The sequence below is a fragment of the Coenobita brevimanus genome, chromosome 24 (assembly GCF_032717465.1).
Source record: "Coenobita brevimanus isolate Jiangsu-jjx chromosome 24, ASM3271746v2, whole genome shotgun sequence".
NCBI classification, from domain to species: domain Eukaryota; kingdom Metazoa; phylum Arthropoda; class Malacostraca; order Decapoda; family Coenobitidae; genus Coenobita; species Coenobita brevimanus.
The window spans coordinates 7,934,856-7,956,571 of NC_136977.1; the positions used below are offsets into that span (position 1 = coordinate 7,934,856).

General features: G+C 41.3%; 1 protein-coding gene across 1 annotated transcript in view; it reads right to left on the reverse strand.

Moving 5' to 3' along the window:
- LOC145393546 (uncharacterized) overlaps positions 1-18,486 on the reverse strand; it is a 356,676-nt gene extending 338,190 nt beyond the window's left edge. Inside the window, exon 1 of the mRNA XM_080267697.1 lies at positions 18,385-18,486. Within this exon, the coding sequence (XP_080123823.1) occupies positions 18,385-18,474 (90 nt within the window). The 5' untranslated portion in view covers positions 18,475-18,486. The remainder of the gene's footprint in view (positions 1-18,384) is intronic.
- Positions 18,487-21,716: the final 3,230 nt, after the last annotated feature.

Consider the following 21,716-nt stretch of genomic DNA (forward strand, 5'->3'; position numbering starts at 1 on the left):
TCCTTCTCTTCCTCTTTCCCCCCCTGCCTGTCCCAGCCCCACCCCTCTCTATCCCCCACTCGCCTAAGCCCCATCCCACCCTACCCTACCTTACCCCACGCAACCCCACCCTACCACACCTCACCCCACCCCAACCCACCCTACCACACCCCACCCCACCCCGCCTCTCACCTGGCCTCCCAGCTCAAGTGCTCATGTTTACTATGCCCATATACGGCGCCCCCACAACTAACCCGACCCCCGCCCAACAATACCCGTGGATAAGCAAATTATTTACACCCATTGCACCACGTCCGCCGACGTTAATATTTTACCCTATCGAGTTACGCAGCTTCCAAACAGCAGGAGCGACCATTAGCGGACCTGGCGTGGGTACGACTTGGTTCGTTAGGTTAGCTTACGTTGGGTTAGGATGAGGTGGGGTGGGCTTGGGTTGGGTTGGGTTGTGTGAGGTGCGATGAGGCTGGTTTGGGTCGGGTTGGGTTTAGTTATGTTGAGATGACGTGGGGTGGGCTTGGCTTGGGTTTGGTTTGGGTTGATTTTGGTTGGGTTTGGTTGAGTTGGGATGAGGTGGGGTGGGGTTGGTGTGGGTCGGGTTGGTTTGGGTTGGGTTGGGTTTGGTTGCGTTGGAATGAGGTGGGATGGGGCTGGATTAGGCTAGCTTAGGTAAATTAGGCTGAGTTGGGTGTGGATGGGTGAGGTTACGTGAGGTTAGGTTAAGTAAGGTTAGATTAGGTTGGACGCGGTTGGGTTAGATTAAGTTAAGCGAGGTTAGGTTGGTTTGGTTTGTTGTGAGTTGGGTTGTATTTAAGTTAGGCTAGTTTGGGTTGATTCAAGTTAGGCTGATTGCGTTAGTTACGCCGGGGTACAGGGCTGATGTTTAGGTTAGGTTAGTGTTAGATTTGTTAGCTTAGGTTGGTGAGATGGCTTAGGTTATGATACGAGCTCGAGGTTGGTTAGGTTTGGTAGGTTCAGTTGGGTTAGGTTTAGATGTGTTAGCTAAGAGGAGAAGTTAGAACCCGTGGATGTTTTGGGAGGTGAGGTATTAGAGAGAGAGAGAGAGAGAGAGAGAGAGAGAGAGTGTGTGTGTGTGTGTGTGTGTGTGTGCGCACTTCTTTTTTGCACACCAAAAATTCCCCATAAAAATGAATACAGGGTACGCGTTAAACAGAAAAAAGCACTCATGGGTTATGAAAGTGGAAATTTGTCAAACACTTAAGTATTTAATTTATATTCCTAACAAAAATAAGAGTACGCGATAACTGGAATAAACACACAAGGGGAGGGGGAGGGAGGAAGAGTGCTAGGGAGAGTGTTTATGTAAGGATTTGTTTTTATTTTGTTCCATTATTTTAACTTTTATTTTTATTATTGGGTACAAACTGCAGACTCTGGGGGATCCTGTCGCAGTAGGGGATTCAGATTTGTGTACAACGTTGAATAATTAAAGGAAAATAAACATGGGAATCTAGGAAAAAATATGGAAATCCAGGAAAATAAACATGGGAATCCAGGAAAATAAACATGGGAATCCAGGAAAATAAACATGGGAATCCAGGAAAATAAACATGGGAATCCAGGAAAGTAAACATGGGAGTCCAGAGGGGTGGAAATTATGACTGCAATATTGTCAAAAATGGAATACAAAGCATGGAATGTTTAAAGGAAGGCTAACATACAGAGAGAGAGAGAGAGAGTAGGGGGATATGATTGCTAGCACTGCATAAATGGGACATGGAACCAATATAAGAGAGAGAGAGAGAGGGAGAGAGAGGAGGGGAAGAGAGAGAAAGGGGGGGGGAAGGGAGAGAGCCTGCAACCATAAGTTATATAACAAGAGACTTCTAAATGCCGAAATAAATAATAAAATAATGAAAAAAATGTGAGAGCACGATGAAAGCTGAGTTGGTGACTAAAAATGTTGACGCTGTCTGTTATGTAAGAGGTCAGGGGGTGTGGAAGTGGGGGATGGTAGAGGGGGGGGGTCAGTGTTGGGGTGACAAGGATGAGGATTGGTATTATTGTGGTGAGATTTATTTATTTATTATTATTATTATTATTATCATCATCATCATCATCATTATTATTATTGTTAGTAGTAGTAGTAGTAATAGCAGTAATGGTAGTGGTGGTGGTGGTAGTGGTAGTTTGGTGGTAGTAGTAGTAGTAGTAGTAATTGTTGTTGTTGTTGTATTTCTCTCGCCACATCCTTTCAGGTGGACATTATCTTTTTTTTTTTTTTTTTTTTTTTTTTTTTTCTCCCACTGAATGCGACTCACTGGGCGAATGACTATACACTCACCTTGAATGTCAAGGCTGAGTAACCTAGCCCCAGGCCTCTCCGCTCCTAAATGTGGGGCAATAAAGGATTTCACGCTGGATGATTGATTTATTATAATTATTTGGTTTCTTACGGCGTAAAAGTAACTGTACGTGTTAATATTTATAGCTCAGTTAGATTTTTAAGTAATCGAGTTTTATTGTTTTATACTGAATGGCCGAGGATGAGATGGAGGGATGGGGTGGAGAGATATATGAGAGAGGGGTGTGTGAGTTGGGAGCAGGGGAGTGAAATGGCGGGGGACAGGACGACGTGGAGGCGATTTGTTTGTGGCCACCCCAAACGGGATAGAGGCGTCTGACAATAGATAGATAGATAGGATTAAGAGGAAGTACTGTTCACTCTTTATATGGTCAGTATGAGGCAGCGATGGTATGGTACGCACATTGTCTTATGGTTGTGAGAAACTGGTGTGCTGTTAATAAGAAAAAAGTAACAGCAGTTGATATTGAAGTATTGAAAAGTATATGAGAGTTGCGTACTTTTTTTTTTTCTTATCAACAGCAACAGCAACAACAATTTTATCTCATTAACACTGCACACGGTAGGATCCAGGAACAAGGAAGGAGAAAATACGAACGTGGGAGACAACAACCGCATATCCAGTGAAATTAGCTTGTGAGGTGGATCCAGGATACCGGAGGCTGGAAAGTTGTGTGGATAAATGCAGACTCTTACACCAGGGTATGATTGTGATAATTTCCATCCGTCAGTCAGAGAAAATTACATTGTTGATGATATAGTATTCTGGGTAAGCTCTTATTATAGCCAAATATAATCTAAAACATCAGGGAAGCAATTTAAAAGGTCAGTTGTGTATGTTAAATCCCAGCATTTTAGAAAAAAATAAGGAACATAGAGGTACTAGGGAGGTGAAATAATAAGTCATGGAGGTGGACCGACAGAAAATTGCAAACCAATATAAATACTTTAGCTACCACAAGACCACCTTATCTAAGTTATGAATGTGAAGGGTGTGAAGTAACATTGGCCAGGGTGGAAGTGACTGCTTTTGTGGTGTGGACACATGGAAAGAATGAATATTATAAGGAGTGGGAATATAATAGGTCAAAGTGAGTATGATAAGGAGTGGGAATATAGGAATGGGAATACGGTATAATAGGTCAGTGAATATGAGTGGGAATATAATAGGTCAAAGTGAATATGATAAGGAGAGGGAATATAATAGGTCAAAGTGCGGTTGATGGAAAGAATAAAACTTGCCCGGCCAAGAGCTGGCTTGATTTGGTAGCTGGGTGTTCGGGAAGAAAAATATTGACGCTGAGAAGGAAGCATGGAAAGTTTTGTATTTTTACAGAGCACGCGCATGTACAGGTTAGTGGGTAAAGCCGGACATTTTATAGTTTCTGACGTTAACTTACCGTACCTTACCTCTGTTAACAGGAAAATAATAAAAAAAAAAAAAAAGGGTAGGATTACGATGATGGTAGTACTGATCATGGCAACGGTTATGATGATGGTGGTGATTATTTTACTCTTGATTTTGTTGGTGATGGTACTTGTGATGATTAAATAAGAGATGAGAATTATAGAACAGATGGATATAATATTGGTGAGGGTTATGTGACGGCGAAGTTTATGTCTATGGTCCGTTAATTTTCACTTGATAAAACTGGACCACTCTCGCAACTGGAAAACTAAGTAGTGGTTGTGTGAAATTCAGTGACTTTGCTGTGCGGTAGGACTAATTCTCCATGGTTACTAGGCAAATTTATCCTCCTGTGTGATTTCATTTGGCCATTAATGAAACTGAAAACGGAGTATGGAACTTTGTATGGGTAGAACAATCGTACTGTACTGGCGAACATGAGGAAAATGATTGCCAGTGATGAAGGTAGTGATATTGACACTAGTGATGGTGGCGACATTAACGATCTCTAATGATAATGAATAATGATGGAAATTGTGACGTTAATAGAAGTTCGTAATAATGACAGTATTGAGCCGTAAAAATCTCCTAAGCCACTGCCGGTCGGATTAACACATACTGTTCACTGTCTTCCAACGCCAGACGATTTTATTCAGTCGAGAGTGCGTTGTGGATCGTGAATGAGTCCGTATACTGTCGCCATTAACCCTGCATGATCGGAACGACTCTATTTTATTTATTCTATTTTATTCCTGCTGACGCCAGACGATTTTATTCAGCTGAGAGGGAGTTGCGGGATCCTGATGAAGTGAAAGTTGCTCTCGCCATTAACCCCTTCCTGGTCGGGTCAGCTGTATATTTTATTCATTCTATTCTGTTCCTTCTAACGCCAGACGATTTTATTCAGTCGAGAGAGGGAGGGGGTCATAGGAGTCCCTTCAAACCGAGGACGTATTTTGTTTTATATCTTGGTATCCCCAAGCGCTTTGTACTTTTTTTTTTTTTTTTTTTTTTTTTTTTTGAAGACCTGTATCGGTGAAGGTGTTGATGAAGACTATATCCGACTCTCCAGGTCCGAAAAAAATCCTCGACAGCGTTGAACAAAAAATCCTTTGCCAGCGTTGAAAAAATCTTCGCCATTATTAAAAAAAAAAAAAAATCCTCGCCAGCGTTGAAAAAAAAAAATCCGCCTGCGTTGAAAGTAAATCCTCGCCGGCGTTGAAATATCCCCGTCAGCGTTGGGGGAAAGAAAAAAATCCTCGCCAGCGTTGAATGAAATCGTCTTGAGCTGGCGAAAAAAACATGAGAACTACGCAATAGAGACCTGAGTGTGCGAACAAGTACTCGCGCGAAATATTGAGCCTGCGTTGTTGAGAATCCCCGCTATCACCTTACACACTACTTAAAGAGAGAGAGAGAGCACGAGTACGCGTTTCACTTCCTAATCCCGTTTTTCATTTTCTCTCTTCCATCTTCATTCACCCGTGTCACATTTCATTCACTCTTTCATGGTTTATTAAATTTCCTTCATCTTGCTTTCATTTTATCTTTCATTCGCCCATTCTTCATTCATTTTTCATCCTGTGTTCACCTTTTATTCACATTACCTTCATCCTTCATTCATTCATCGCCTTTCAGTTCCCCGTAACTCTTATCTACGAGTACACCTTCAAGCAGACTTTAAATATGCTCTCTCTTTCTCTCTCTCTCTCTCTCTCTCTCTCTCTCTCTCTCTCTCTCTCTCTCTCTCTCTCTCATTATTCATTCATTTTTTTATTCACTGTCCATTCAATCGTAACTTACAACACTTATTTATCTGCCATTACGCCTTCCTGATTTGCCACGGCTCACACATCTTTCACCCTTCATTCATTCATTCCTTCATTCTTCACCATTTCTTCACCTTTCATTCACTCCTGAGCGCTCTTGAGACATATTAGCCCGCCACTCCTGTCTATCTGTCTGTCTGTCTATCTATTATTGCCAGACGCCTCTTCATTTATTAACTGCAACCCTCATTTATTTATTCATCCCTCATTCATTCTTCCTTCATTCTTCATTCACTCGTAAAAATCACTACATCCACTGCCATTATTTTATTCATTTCCCATTCATTATTTACTTCATTCCTCACTTATATTTTGTTATTCATCTTAGTCATTCTTCCTTCACTCATCATTCACTCCTAAAAATCACAACATCCACTGACATTATTTTATTCATTTCCCTTTCAGTATTTAATTCATCCCTCTTTCACTACTCAATTCCCCACATTTTTACTTATCCACCCGTCATTCACGCACACATAACTTCCTTCACTCCTCAATCCTGCATTCACCATCATTCTCTCAGCCTCGGGGGCAAATTAAATATATACTCCTACCATTGCTATTTTCAGATTAATTAACTACACCTTTCATAAATATTCGTCTGTTTTTCACTGGATTGCATGAACGATTGGGTGGCCTGATTTATGTATGTATGTATTTAAGGTTGTGTTTATTTAATCATTTTATTTTATATAGACACATTAGGATTTTATAATACGCATACGGTTTTGTCGTCTTTTTCGTCTCCTGGTTATTATTTTTATTATTATTATTATTATTATCATTTTTATTATTATTATTATTACTTGTATACATTTGGTTTCCGCTGTGTGTGTGTGTGTGTGTGTGTGTGATTTGACTTCGTTTATGCTTGTCTTTCATTTCGTTCAACTATTTCTTCGTTATTCTTGCATTATTTCTTCAGATTTGACTTCTTCTTCACGTGTTTTTTAGTTCAATTCAGTTTTTTTCGTACGTTTTTCTAATTTGACCTTTCTTTGGTTATTCATGGTTTTTCAGGCCGATTCCAATTTTTTATTCAAATTTTCTTTTCGATCAGACATACTCTTTATATTCTCCTTCTGAAGCCCCCTACCCCCCCACCTCTCTCTCTTTCTCTCTCTCTCTCACCAGAATTTAGGAAAGAGAGCTCAAAAGAAGAGAGGCCATAGAATCGGCAGGTAGTGGGGAGAAAGGCTTAGCAACTTGGAAGAGAGAGAGAGAGAGAGAGAGAGAGAGAGAGAGAGAGAGAGACGGGGACTCTACTTATACTCACTCGTGTGCGAGAGACTTGTTAATATTTCCAAGACAAATAAAAATAGTCCCATACTCTTCTTTATCTCTCCTGTCATTGCATGACAAATGGGAACCAAGATTATCAACGTACAAACAACTCAAGTATAACAACCGCTCGTCCACAAGTCTAATATATATAACTTCTCTACAAGTAACTACAAAGTCTTTTTATGACATCTCTCTCTCTCTCTCTCTCTCTCTCTCTCTCTCTCTCTGAAATGGCAGGAAAGTGGGAAAGAATACTATGGGTCATCGAATAATTTGTTTTCCCTTTTTTTATTTGACTACTTTGCGCTTATTACTTCCCCTCTAAAGCTGAATGTCCTTAATTATTAGTTGTCCATTCCTATTTGACGACTCTGGTGTCCATTAATTTATCTTTCAAGTGGTTCAGAATATTGTGGGAGTATGTGTCGATTTTACTGGGCTTTCCTTTTACAGTTTTTATTTTGCTTGTTTTTTTCGTTGCTTCCGGATCCTACCTCACCCCAGTCTGTGGAGGGAAAGAGATAAGAAGATTCATTTGTTATTTCCTGTCAGTTGACTGCCCTGTTCCTCATCTTTCTCTCTCTCTCTCTCTCCGTAGTCCAGTATCTCTTCCTGTTTTATTATGTTTTTCTACTACTCGCTTAGGAGCCCTATTATCCGGACGACTCTTCCTTGCCCGCCTCTCCAGATCCCAAATACCCGCTGTCCGTACTCAGACGTTGAGCCGGAGATCCCCAAGCTCATCCGCAACGCTAATCTCGCCATGAGAGAGGCCGCAATCAGGACGCAGGGACTAGTTTTTCCTCAGCCGCGCCTTATACGCGTCGTGTATTCCTCCGCGCCCCTGGGTAATGTATGTAGAGATGCGCGCTAGGCTGACAGGTGTCCCCCTTTTTTGTCCCTGTTCACAGTTAGGGAACTTCGTATAACATTCTGAGTTCCGGGTTGAATTAAAAGAAGAATGTTTGCCTTAATGATACACATGTTGTTGATAGGTTTTACTCTGAGACTTACTGCTGCTGTTTTTATCCCAGTCCACTCAGTAATACATTTAGGAACCATGATATAACAGTAACTATTTCGGGTGTTATTCTAAGGGAAGACTGGGACTTGGCGTAACTTGATCTGCCTTAATTACTCATATGATCAGTAGGAATTAATCTAAACTTTCTTATGTTCCAGGTCATTCAGCTTTATATTTAGGGACCTGGCTCTAACATTGACTATTTTGGGAGTGTTAGGACGTAGAGAAAATTAAATGACGGCCTCAGTGACCTTCGCATAGGCAGGCATTACAGTAAGTCCCCTCCTTCCTTGTTGGCAGAACTTTTTCGCGCATGCTTGTTAGGAGTGTGTGTGCGTGTGTGTGTGTGTGTGTGTGTGTGTGTGTGTGTGTGTGTGTGTACCGCTTGGGTTTTTGCTTGTATCATGGTTGTATACGTTTTAGTATGGTGCAGTTAGTGTTATTAGCAAGTTTAACGGCGAGAGGTGCGGCAAAACACAGCTGGGAACACACACACACACACACACACACACACACACACACACACACACACACACACACACACACACAGACAGACGGACAGACAGAGACAGACAGACAGACAGAGACAGAGAGAGTTAATAGTAATAAATTATGAAAACTAACAGAATAGACGAATAACAGATAGAGGGGGGGTACGTGTGTTTACGGATGCATTTTTGTGTTTGTTCATGTATGTGAATTGTTGTTTGTAGGTGTTTGTGTGGTGTGTAAGGATTGATGATTAGCGCATGTGTGTGTGTGTGTGTGTGTGTGTATGTGTGTGTGTGTGTGTGTGTGATGCAGATGCAGATGCAAGTGTATAAATGAATATATTAACCTACATTCGGTATGTATAAATCAACTGTATGTGTGTGTGTGTGTGTGTGTGTGTGTGTGTGAGAGAGAGAGAGAGAGAGAGAGAGAGAAGGTCAGCTGAGGCTATCATCCCAGGCAAGGCTTTTGTTATATCGACTTGGCTATCATCTTTCTTTATCTATTTTTGTATTCGCGTCTCGTATTACCTCTCTCTCTCTCTCTCTCTCTCTCTCTCTCTCTCTCTCTCTCTCTCTCTCTCTCTCTCTCTCTCTCGGTATAGTGTACCTTGAACGTTGAGCTTAACATTTGGAAGGAAATAAAGAGCTTCGTATTGGAAAGAGAGGAGCTTAGCAGAGAACTGAAGTATTTGTAATTAAAGAACTTTGCATACCCAACAAACCTCATAATATACACACAAAAACCCTGAATATCCAAACAATGACCCGATTATCCGCACAGTGACCCGATTATCCGACCATATTCCGGTTATCCGTACAAAACCCCGAATATCCATACAAAACTCCGATGATCCGTACCAAATGCTAGTTCTCCGCATTAGATTATGATCCATGGAAATTAATTGTCAGAAGAGCTCCCCGATTATCATTGTAGATTAGAACCTCTTATCGGTACAGATCCTTGATTATTGGTACAGACCCTCGATTATCGGTACAGACCCTCGATTACGGTACAGACCCTAATTATCAGTGCTGAACCTCGATTACCAGTACAGAACCTCGTTTATTAGTACAGAACCCCAATTATCGGCACAGAACCTCGATTATCGGTACAGAACCCCAATTATTGGCACAGAACCTCGAGTATCGGTACAGAACCCCAATTATCGGTACAGAATCTCGATTATGGGTACAGAACCCCGATTATCGGTACAAATCCTTAATTATCGGTACAAAACCTTGATTATTAGTTCAGAAACTTGATTATCGGTGCGAAACTATAATTATGCTGTCGAATAACGGCCTTTCTTTACCCTCCACCTGGCGAAGTCAGAGGAGGGTATTGTAATCCTGGGGTCAAAAGCAATAGGTGTCGTAGAGATTTTGTGTCCGGGCCAGAACTCAGAAGGTATTCACTATAGTCATACATATTTCACTTAGTTATGTGTCTTATAATGAACTGGTGCCTTTTGATAGGTAGAATGTTGTCATAAGTATTTTGTTTACTAAATAATGAAAAAGTAAAAAAAAAAATCAAATTTCAGTACGGCCAGCACAGGGAATCTGAAGGGCCCAATGCATTCTTCTATTAAAACTTTGCAGCCGTTACACCTAGGAGGCTGAAATTGTACATGATAAATTATTATATGGATATCTAATGTATGAAGTTTCATGACTGTACCTATTATGTAATCATAAATGGCTGCCCAAATGAAAAAAGCACGAATCATAATTTCATCAGATTTGCTGCTACACTTCATTATTGCCATGGATAAACTACTAAAATTTTTAAGTTTTAATATCTCTGTTATACAGAGGGGGACTAAACAGGGACAGTAAACAAGGGCAGTGAACAAGGACAGTGAACAGGGACTGTCAACAAGGACAGCGAAAAGGGACAATAAACAGGGACAGTGAACAAGGACTGTGAACAGGGACAGTGAAAAGGGACAATGAACAGGGACGGTGAACAAGGACAGTGAAAAGGAACAATGAACAAGGACAGTGAACAGGGACAGTGAAAAGGGACGATGAACATTGACGATGAATAAGGACAGTGAACAGGGACAATGAACAGTTTTGGGAGACGATTGTTTAAATGGTACACCCCTTTGACGATTTTTTTTTTTTTTTTGCATTTTTTTGAGTACAGTCAGACGATTTTGTTCAATCTGTGAGAGGCATCGAACTGGAAGGGTTAGACAGGGCCTTTATTTTGCCCATTTTCCATACAGACGGTTTTTCTAAGTGGAATAAATCGCCTGAAAGAAGCAAATATCGCTGAATTCAGGGGATTTATATAGACTTTAATGATCTCCAGTAAGAAGACCTTCCTACGTGTCAGAAAAGCATCTCCCCAAATACTATAAAGCTTGCCCTGAATAAGACCCTGTTCGTATGCATTAAGTATAGACGGTGGGTATTGGTGCCAAGTAAAAAAAAAAAAATGTAAAGGTGTTTTGGAGCCACCTGTTCCGTGTATGAAGACACCTTGGCCTTGGGGAACGGACTGTCTCATACCCAAAGCCGTATAGTTACATTAAAGAAAAAGGTATCTGTATTATTAGATATGTAAACAAAAGAAAGATACCTGGATTACCTGGTTAATTAGGTAATCCATTAGGTATAAGTAAAGGTATGTTTATAATCAATATGTGGAAAATCGATTCTATAAAAAATAGATAAAGTGTGTAGATAATCGAATAGGTATGTATGAAAAAAAACATGTCTGGATAATCAGGTACGTGGATAAGCGATTAGGTAAATGTATAATCCTGTGCGTGGATAATCTGATGTGTGGATAATCAGGCCCCTCAGATAACCGTACCCTCTCCCTTATGTTGACACGCTTAAATAGCCCTCAGCCTGTATAATTAGTATGCATAGTTTGGACCCCTCATTATCATATTTCACGGTCATTAAGCCTGGCCCATCCGTCAGCTCAATTAGACGAAAGGGGTCAGAGGTCAGGATGATAATGGGTCAGTCTTTATGGCCATTAGATAAGGGGTCAGGGATTAGGACTATAATGGGTTAATCTTTTTTTTCTTATATTTCGATCGCCTGTTGTCTTGCGTGTTTAAAGGTTGTTCATTCTGGCCCCCCTCCCGCCCCCACCTTCTTTCTTTAGTCTGCTTTCTTGCCTGCTCTGCCTCTGTTTTGCTTTTGCATCTCTCCTCCCTCCTTGTTTCTTGAGTCTGCTTTCTTGCCTGCTCTTTTTTTCGTTTTCATCTGCCTCTTTTCTCCCTCCTTGTTTCATCTGCATTCTTGCCTTCTTTCGTTCTGTTTTTCTTCTCCTCTCCCTTCTTGCATCTTAATCTTTCTTGTCTTCTCTGCCGCATTTCTTCTTCCATTCTTCCTTCCTCTCTCCACTCTGTCTCCTTTCTTGCTTTCTTTGCTTCTTTTCTTCTTCCATTCTCCCTCGTTTTTGGTCTGCCTGCTCTTCTTTTGTTTACACCTGCTTCCATCCATCTTGTTACTTTAATCTGCTTTCATGCTTTCTCTGCTTCTGCTTTTCTTCTGCTTCCTTCCTCCCTCCTTCTCTCTAAGCTGCTTTATTATTTTCTCTGGTTCTGCTTTTCTTCTGCCTTCTCTGCATCTGTTTTTTTTCGTGCTTCCCTTCTTCTTCTTCTTCTTATTTCATTTTCCACTTCTCCCTCATTCTCTGCTGTCTTTATCTTTCCTTCTTTCTTCCTCCATCTTCATCCTTCTTCCTTCTTAATCCTCCTTCCCTCCCTCTTCCTTCTTAATCCTCCTTCCCTCCCTCTTCCTTCTTTACCCTCCTTCCCTCCTTCTTCCATCTTTACCCTCCTTCCTTATTTTACCCTCCTTTCCTCCTTCCTTCTTCCTCAAAATTCTCCTCACGTCTCGATAACTTTCTTCACTCCACCTAACCTTCTCTTCTTCAGCCATAATGTCTTTCACCTGCTCTCTCTCTCCCTCTCTCTCTCTCTCTCTCTCTCTCTCTCTCTCTCTCTCTCTCTCTCTCTCTCTCTCTCTCTCCACCGAGTCCTTAATCTCGCTTTCCCCTCCTGGAACCTACCCCCCCCCCCTAATCACGGCGCGCCTCTTGAACCCTGGAAGACCCTTTGATTCCAGACGCCAATTCCCAAACTCTGGAACCTTTAGCCTCTTCCTCCATCCTTTTCCCCTCTTCCTCCATCCTTTTCCCCTCTTCCTCCATCCTTTTCCCCTCTTCCTCCATCCTTTTCCCCTCTTCCTCCATCCATCTTTTCTCCCTCTTCCTCCGTCATTTTCTCCCTCTTCCTCCATCCTTTTCCCCCCTCTTCCTCCATCCTTTTTCCCGCTTCCTCCATCTCTTTCCCCTCTTTCTCCATCTCTTTCCCCTCTTTGTTTATCCTCAGTTATTTCATCCCTCCTTCCTTCCTCTTTCTATTTCGCATCCTTTTTTCTCCTTCCTCTTGCCATTTCTCTTCTGTCAGTGGTTCTCTTCATCATTCTCTTTTCTTCTGTCTAGCCTTTCCTTTCCGTCTCTCTTCCTCCCCTGTTCTTTTTTCTTTGTATCTTCCTCTTTGTTTTTCTTTCCATCTCTTACTGTCTTACCTTCTTGTCATTCCCTTCTTCATCATGCGTCCTCTTTTTCTCCATTTCATTTCATCCTTCTGTCTCACTTCCTCATTTCCTCCCATCCTGCTTCCTGTCCCCTTCCCTCTTCCTTTCTGTGTTCCTTCCATTTCATCATTTTATCCATTCCCTTATTGTCAGATCATACTGACTAGCCCTCTCTCTCTCTCTCTCTCCAGTCCTTCCATTTCTTATCCTTTGTTTTCAGTGGAATAAAGATTTCTGAGTGTGTCTTTCTCAGTCTTTTCCTGTCTTTCATCTCTTCATTTCTCCATCTCTTCCTTCCTCCATCGCTCTTTCTCCATCCCTCTTGCCTTTTTTTTTTTTTTGCTCCTCTTCTGTACCTCTTCCTTTCTCCATTCTCCTTCTCTGTCTCTTCCTTTTCCATCCGTCTCTCGCCATCTCTTGCATTCCACATTCTTTCTCCATCCCTCTTACTCCCTCTTTCTTCATCTCTGTTCCATCCACTCCTTCATTTTCCCCATTGCCTCCCTCATTGTTTCTCTATCGACTGTCTCCATCACGGTCGTCTTGCAGTTATGCCCCTCTCTCTCTCTCTCTCTCTCTCTCTCTCTCTCTCTCTCTCTCTCTCTCTCTCTCTCTCTCACACACACACACACACACACACACACACACACACACACACACACACACACACACACACACACACCCTTCCTTCCCTACCGCCCCTCCCGTTCTCTAATCCACTTCCCTATCCTAAACCTCTTGAACCCCGACTCCCTGAGAGAGAGAGAGAGAGAATCACATCACCTCGGGAATCTCACATTTGATTCCAGACGCCAATTTAAAAAACTCTCGGGGACGTTTACCTGAGCAGAACCAACACCACTTTACATAACCTCTCTCTCTCTCTCTCTCTCTCTCTCTCTCTCTCTCTCTCTCTCTCTCTCTCTCTCTCTCTCTCTCTCTCTCTCTCTCTCTCTCTTCCGTTCTTCATTTTCTATCTTTGTTTCTTCCTCCCATTCCATCGTTGTCATCCATATTCTTCTTCGTTATCTTTTCCATTTGACTTTCCTCCTCTCACTCGCTCTGTCAGTCCTTCTCCCCCCTCTTCCTTCCCTCCCCTTGCCTTCCCAACAGTCTCCCCCTCCATCATTCTCCATCCCTCCCATTTCTCATTATATCTCCCCCCCCTCAGTTGGTACACTATCTTCAACACGTAAAAGAGAGGGAGGGAGAGAGAGAGTCACTGTCTTTAGGAAAACAGCCTCGAAAGGACGATTGATTCTGTTGCTGTTAGTTTTTCTTTTTCCTCATTTGTACTTTCTCCCTCCGTACATATTCCTCGCATCTCTCTCTCCATTTCTCCCTCCACCCCTCCCCTTCCCTCCCTCCATCTCACCTTACGCTAATCTGCTTTTCTCCCTAAAGCCCTTGGATCCTTGCCCCCCCCCCCCTCCTCAAAAAAGAAAAAGAAAAAAAAATGGTCCTTGTACTTTTACTTGATTTTAGATGACATTTTCCCAAACCCATCTGAAAAATTTACCTGATAGGGCACAACATCTCATTCCTTGTCTGTTGCATTTTCCTTCTTCTTCCCTCTTCAATTACTCCCTCTTCTCCATTCGTCCTCATTTACTCACTCTCTTCCTTCCTTCTATATTCAGTCCTCCTCCTCCTTCCCGCCTGTCACTCCCCCTCCTTCTTCCTTCCTTATTCACTCCCCGCCTTCCTTCCTTCCTTATTCACTCCCCGCCTTCCTTCCTTCCTTCCTTCCTTCCTTCCTTCCTCCCTCATTCACCCCCTCTCCTCCTTCCTTTCTCCTCCTCCTCCTCCTCCTCTTCGCCCATTCTCTCCATCCCTCACTCCTTTCCCAACTCTCCCTTCCCCCCACAACTCTTCTGAACCTGCCTTTTGATCCTGACGCCAATTTTCAAAACTCACATTGTATAACATTTACCTGACCGGGGCCAACACCTGTCCAATATAACTTTTTTTACGATAGCGTCATGTTTAAGTTCCGATACGACATCCTTTTTACGATAGTGTCATGTTTTATTTCCGATAGCATCTTTTTACGATAGCATCATGTTTTAATGCCGATTACGCTTCTTTTTTACGATAGCGTCATGTTTTAGTTCCGATATAACACTTCTTTTACGATAGCGTCATGTTTTAGTTCCGATATAACACTTCTTTTACGATAGCGTGATGTTTTAATTAATTAGTGCTGGGTAAGATTAGGCCTATTATATTCAGCTTAGGAAAATCTCATGTTGAAGAGCTCAGTGAAGGCAATATCTGACCCCACCACTTAAGACTTTACTGAATGAAATTGCTAGTTAATATATTTCCACCTCCAGACGATTTTATTCAGCGTAGGAAGGGGTTTCTCGTAGTAAGATTTATGTGAAGTTTGTGTCCAGCCCCCTAGTTCGTAAAGTTCACATCTAACCCGAATAATATAGTTTTGAAATAGGGAAAACTAACCCTTTCAGTACGATGAGGCCTTTTATTTACTCCTTCCTTCAGACGGTTTTATTCAACTTAGGAAAAGCCCCTCGCATTGTAAAGGTCGGTGAAGGCTGTATGTAACCCCCTCTGGTTTTAAAAGATTCGCCCAGACTGAATGAAGGCTTGGAATAGTTGAATGAAAATGCGTCAAAGGAAGAAAATTCGTCCAGTACCTCAAAAAGGGAAAATATTGTAAAAAAAAAAAAAAGAAAATACGTCAAAAATACGTAAAAAGAAAGATACACCAAAAAGAAAAAAAGAAAATATGCGTCAAACAAAAAAATACACAAAAAAGAAAAATACGTTAAAAGGTAAGACACCCCAAAAAAACGTCAAAAAGAAAAATACGTCAGAAAAGAAAAATACGTAAAAAATCCGCCAAGAAATAAATACGTAAAAAGTCCGCCAAGAAGAAAAATACGTAAATAGTCCGCCAAGAAAATGAATACGTAAAAAATCCGCCAAGAAGATAAATACGTAAAAATACGTCAAAAATGCGTCATAAAAGAAAAACGTCATCGTAGTGGAAAAGTTAATGCGCTTACCTGCCGCCGGATGCTTAAACTCTTATGATCACTCTTTCATATTTACCACCAGAAAGGTGTACAAGAGTTTATGTAATGTGCTAAGGGACACCGGTACTAGAGTTTATGTAATTATGTGCTAAGGTGAACTTGTACTACGCCCATAATCTCGTCTTTTAAGGAAACTCCGTGACACCTTCTCCTGAGCGATTTATTTTGCTTATTACACCTTGCTGTCCCATTGTGTGTTATATTAATCCGTCTACCATTGCCACGCTTTGCATAAATAACTTACAAAAGGATATTAGCCAGCCATAGCCAATAATAAATCGCTAAGGGAAAGGTGTTAGGGAGCCACCTTACCCGACGAGAATACGGACCTTGGAGTTATGAATTATTTACCAAGAGAAATGTGTGATAGAGTTTAAGAAATAGTGTGGAAAAAAAAAAATGTAGTGTAGCTTATTTTTAAACCAAGGGAAATGTGTACCTTTTTTATTTATTTATTTATTTTTTTTTAAGCGGAAATTTGTACTATAGTTTTCGAGATTATGCCAACAGAGACGTGTAGTACAGTTTACGAGATTATGCCAACAGGAGCGTGTAGTACAGTTTATGAATTTGTTTGCCAGTAGAAATGTGTGTAAATGATTAATTATGAATGTATGTACTGTATTTACTGAAATGTCTACAGAGTTTATGAAATTATTTGCCAGGAAAAACATAAGTAGAGTCTATGAAATTTTTTGTCAGCATAAACGTGTATCGGTCCTAAAGTTAAGGATTTATTTTCCAACATAAATGCATGCAGTAATTTATCATTACATTTGCGAGCAGAAGTACACGCGAGAGCTTCCACACTTCATGAATGCATTTGCCAACAACACTACACTCAACGGCTGACGATTTTGTGGCCGGAAATTTATACGAAAAATGTAAATAACTGTGCGTACAACGGGATATGAATTGACCTTGGAACAAATACACGTAATTATTGTTTGCAGGTGAATTATAAGCAGGATCAAAAGTGAAGTAGATTACGTATTAACCCATTCAGTTCAATGTAATATAAATTTATTCTTGTTAACTCCAGATGATTTTCTCTAGCGTAGTGACGATATCTCATAATGAAGGGGTTAGATTATCACTTTCAGTACGATGTTGTCTTGTGCTGTTTTTTTTGTAACCTCCAGGTGACGTCTTTTAGCTTTAGAAGAAATTGTCGTTTTCAGGGGGTTAATGAAATAAATAAAAAAATAATAATAGTACTAGTAGTAATAATAATAATAATAATAATAATAATAATAAAAGATATGCGCAGGAATTTAACGTAGGAAAGTCTGTCGTACTCAGAGGGTTGATAAAAAAAGATTACATATGAAAACTAATATAGTTTTAAAAATGTTTTTCAAAGAATTACAAATGATTTGTATGTAAGCACAGGCTAATTAATTTTCATTACAATTTTTTTTCTCCCAAGAAATAAAAAAAAAAGCATTCTACTACCTATCCTTAAACGAATTCAGCACTGATTATTTGTCTTCAGGTATAAGGTGATATATTTTCACCGACTCATTCTAATTATTCATTCCAGCTAAAATAAATTCATGTTAGTCTAAATATACCATTTAAATTCTCATCCACTACATATAATTAATATTTCTTAACATAAACACTTATTTTTGGTATCACACAAGTTGTTTTCCCATTTTAAAACATTTCCATTTTTCTGTTTTCTTTCGAAGGGTCAAGTTTCGCCTGTTCTTTCCTTTTTTCTTTTTTTATATTTTATGGTTTTACATGCACGTCTTACATATTACTCCTAAGACAACCAAAAATGTTTTTCGCATGGAGTACTGTATCCTCATTTGACATTTTATATTTACCTGATTTACTTTTCTTATATCCTGCTTGGCCTTCAGCGGTGACATTTTACTAGTATTCATCTGCATTTACAGTAGCTGCTGCTATATGCATTATTTACTCTACTCTCTCTTGCTTGACCTTCAGCTTGACTAGTGATTGGTGAATATAATATAAAAATAAATGTGGAGTTAAAGACTCTAAGTAAAAATAAATATGGAGTTAATCTAAGCGCGCGTCAGCACGTGTACCGGTTAAAGTGCTGGCAACATGTAAACAACACAATAACGAACAAGCTGCACACATTCTCGGAACAGCAGCGTCCAGATCATTTTGGGAACATCATGATGAAGTCTTAGCTGCTTCGTATGAACGCACTTATCTCATCACCTCTGCTGCCAGTAAATTCGAAGTTGCACTGAAGCATGCTTGCATACATTTGTCCCAATACGGTTGCAAACATGTATCCAAACATGTTGCCAGATGTGATGTCAACACATGTTCGAGGCCACGTGTTGACGCACCCTATTTAAAAAAAAAAAAAAGTTGAGTAAAATAATATGTACCGGTACTTACCCTGCTCACCACCAGAGGCTTGTCACCGCCGCCCTGCATGCGGAACCCCCACGGGTAACCCCCCCTCAGGATCACCACCATTCTCACCATGGCTAGGGCTAGGGGCTAGGGGCAGGGGATAGGCGGCTACGGGTCTCGGGGAACGTCTATCCTCAAGGCACAAGGCGAACGTTCTCTATCCATCGTTACTTTCTATTCATTGTTAATTTCTGTTCATCGTTGTTTTCTATTTAACGTTAATTCCTATCCATCCTTGTCAGTTTCTATCGATCATGGTCATGTGCTATCCAACGTTAATGTCTCTCAGTATCATCAAAATCTATCCATTATCAAATTCTATAGCTTCGTCAGTTTTTATCCTTTGTACATTGAAATCACTTGTCAGTCACATTGTTTTTTTTCTTTTTTCTTTTTTTACTTCAGACCTTCCTAACGTCATAGCCTTTTTCTTTCACGGACATTAATTTAGTTTGCACAGTACATGGCAGTTCTTTGATCAGATTTGCATGATTCCTATTGCATTATCTACTGTGCTTTCATCTACTTTGCGTGGTAGATTATTTTACTACTACTGCGCTTTGATGTAAATTGATTTATATGAAAACTTGGATTTTTTTTTCTTGTCTATATCCAGCGTGCCGTAAAAAGACTCTCTCTCTCTCTCTCTCTCTCTCTCTCTCTCTCTCTCTCTCTCTCTCTCTCTCTCTCTCTCTCTCTCTCTCTCTCTCTCTCTCTCTCTCTCTCTTTCGTGTGTGTGTGTGTGTGTGTGTGTGTGTGTGTGTGTGTGTGTGTGTGTGTGTGTGTGTGCGTGTAATAAGATAAATTAAATCCTATGAAGATAGCAAGAAGAAACTAACGCTTTTCTTTATACCTTAACATGGCCCAGATTTTCACTTGTTTCGGCTTATTTCACGTAACTCAGTGGCAGAAAAAGACAATACTACTGCTCTACATCCATCTCATAACACTTTATAATTTGCATCTTATTCTAATATTAATCTGTTGTTTTCATTCAGCATTCAAGACGGAGAGATGGGAATTTTAGACCAAATTAAAGTGAAAAGAGTATGAGTAACTTGTAAAGGGGTTGGTTGAACATCTTTAAAAATTAAGTAACAGGACATAACGCAATTTGACTCTAAATAAAGTGAAGTTTAAGTAGTTGGATGTTACTTAAAGGCTGGTTACTTAGACCTACTTAACCCCTTGAATCCCGTGACTTGTTCTGGTACCTGATTCTTGCTATCTTCAGAGTATTCAACTTTGGAGAGACCATTTGCAGTGCCGAGGTTAGGAACAGTCTCCATTCACCTCTTTCACAACATGATTTTTCTCTTCCCAAGCTGAGTAAGTCGTCTGACGTTAGCATGAATAGACTCTGAAGACGTCCTCGGGGTGAATGGGTTATGAGCGGCTCCACACACGACGCCGACATTACTTAACTTTGTCTTGATTAAACGAGAGCTTACCTAACCGGACTTCATTTAAAGGGATGGTCACTTAGGCCTACTTAAGCACCGCACCACACACGAGCGTCAATACCTCCACCTGCCCACCTGCCTCATTCATTAAGATAAGGTGGTGATAGCTGACGTCACGCACTGCTCCTATCACCGCCACACCACACCATACCATACACACACTCGGCATTATTAACACCCTCACCATCTCTGTCACCACCACCACCACCTTATCTCTTCCCTCTTTCTCCTTCCCCTCACTTGTTATTCATTCCCTCCCCTCATCTTTTCCCTACCTACCATTACTACCACAGCTTACACCACTCATTAACACCACCACACACACACGCACTTAACACCTGTAATCGCAACCACCACACACACACACACTTCTCTCAACACCTGTAATCACTACCACCACCTTCACCTGTCCCTCTATTACCATTACTACCACCTCCAGCCCTCATTTTTTCCCCTACACCCTTTCTCTTATATTCCCAAGTCTGTACTACTTACTTACTCCCTGTCTCCCTTCCCCTACCTATCTGTCCCCTTCTTCCTTCCTTTTCCTTTATATTTCTTTTTCCCCTAAGTCTACCTGCCTGTTTACCCTTCCCCCTATTCCCTTACCTTTCAGTAATTCACTCCCCTCCTCCCCATCTTCCCCGACTTACATAGTCTCCATTCTCTTACCTTCCTGTTCAGTTCCTCATCAATCCTTTACCTGTTTACCCATTGGCTCTTTTCTTCTACCATGTTCTTATTTCTTCACTTCCTCCATTCCTCCTCTTCTTTCCATCACCTCCATCTTCCTTCCACCATCTCCCTTTTCCCATGCTCCCCATTTCTTTGACCACCTCCCACCCCCCATTTTCCTCAACTAGTTTTCACCACTCTTATCCCTTTCCCGTTCCTCCTTCTCTGTCCCCATTATTTCCCCTCTCCACTCTTCCCCCTTCCGTTTATTTCCCTCTCTGTCCATTCTCCCCTCCTTCCATTCATTCCCCTCCCTTTCCATCCGCCCCCTTCCATTCCTCCTACTCCCTTTCCATTCTTTTCCGTCCTAGCTCTTCCGCCATCTCCCTATGTGCCTCTTCCCCTTCCTTCCTGTCCCACCTTTCTGCCAGTCCTCCCCTCCTGTTACCCTACCTGCCAATCCCCCATGCTATTACCCTACCTACCAGTTACCTAAACATCCTCCAAAGGAACAATAATTCTGTCGCTGTTCATCTTCTTTTGTACCAGTTTTTTTTTATTTTTTAATCCACCCACTTTCTCACAGTGTTTCAATCATTCATTTCCTTTTTCCTTCCCCATTTTTTCCCCACTGTCCATCTCTTTCCCCCCACTCTCTTCTCTTTCGTTTTCCTGTCTCTTATTGTTTCCCTCGTTTTCATTGCCGATTTTCTCCCCTCTCCTGTCCCCACTTTAATCTCCTCATTTCCCCAGTCCCCTCCCCTCCCCTCCCCTAACTCCCCTACCCACCTCTCCAACCCTGCCTGATATTCCTCACCCCTCACCTTTCCTCAGCCCCCTCCATCACCCTCTCCCACCTCCATCCCATACCCCCACACCCACCCCCATCCCTTACTTGGTTCCTCTCACCTCTCACCTTTCTTCACCTGTCCTCCCTTTTACCCCCTCGTCTCTTTCACCTCTCCTCATCTATTCCTTCTTTCTCTCTTCCCTCCTTCACTGATTTTCTCTTCTCTCTCTGACTCCTCCATGTCCCTTACTGTTTTCCTTTTCGCCTTTCCTTCTTCAACTTTTCTTCCCCCTCTTCTTCCTCTCCCTTTGCCCTTCGCTGTTCTCTTTTCCCTCCATCTTCACTCTCTCCCTTTACTCCTCCTTTATGTTCCCTCTTCCCTACGC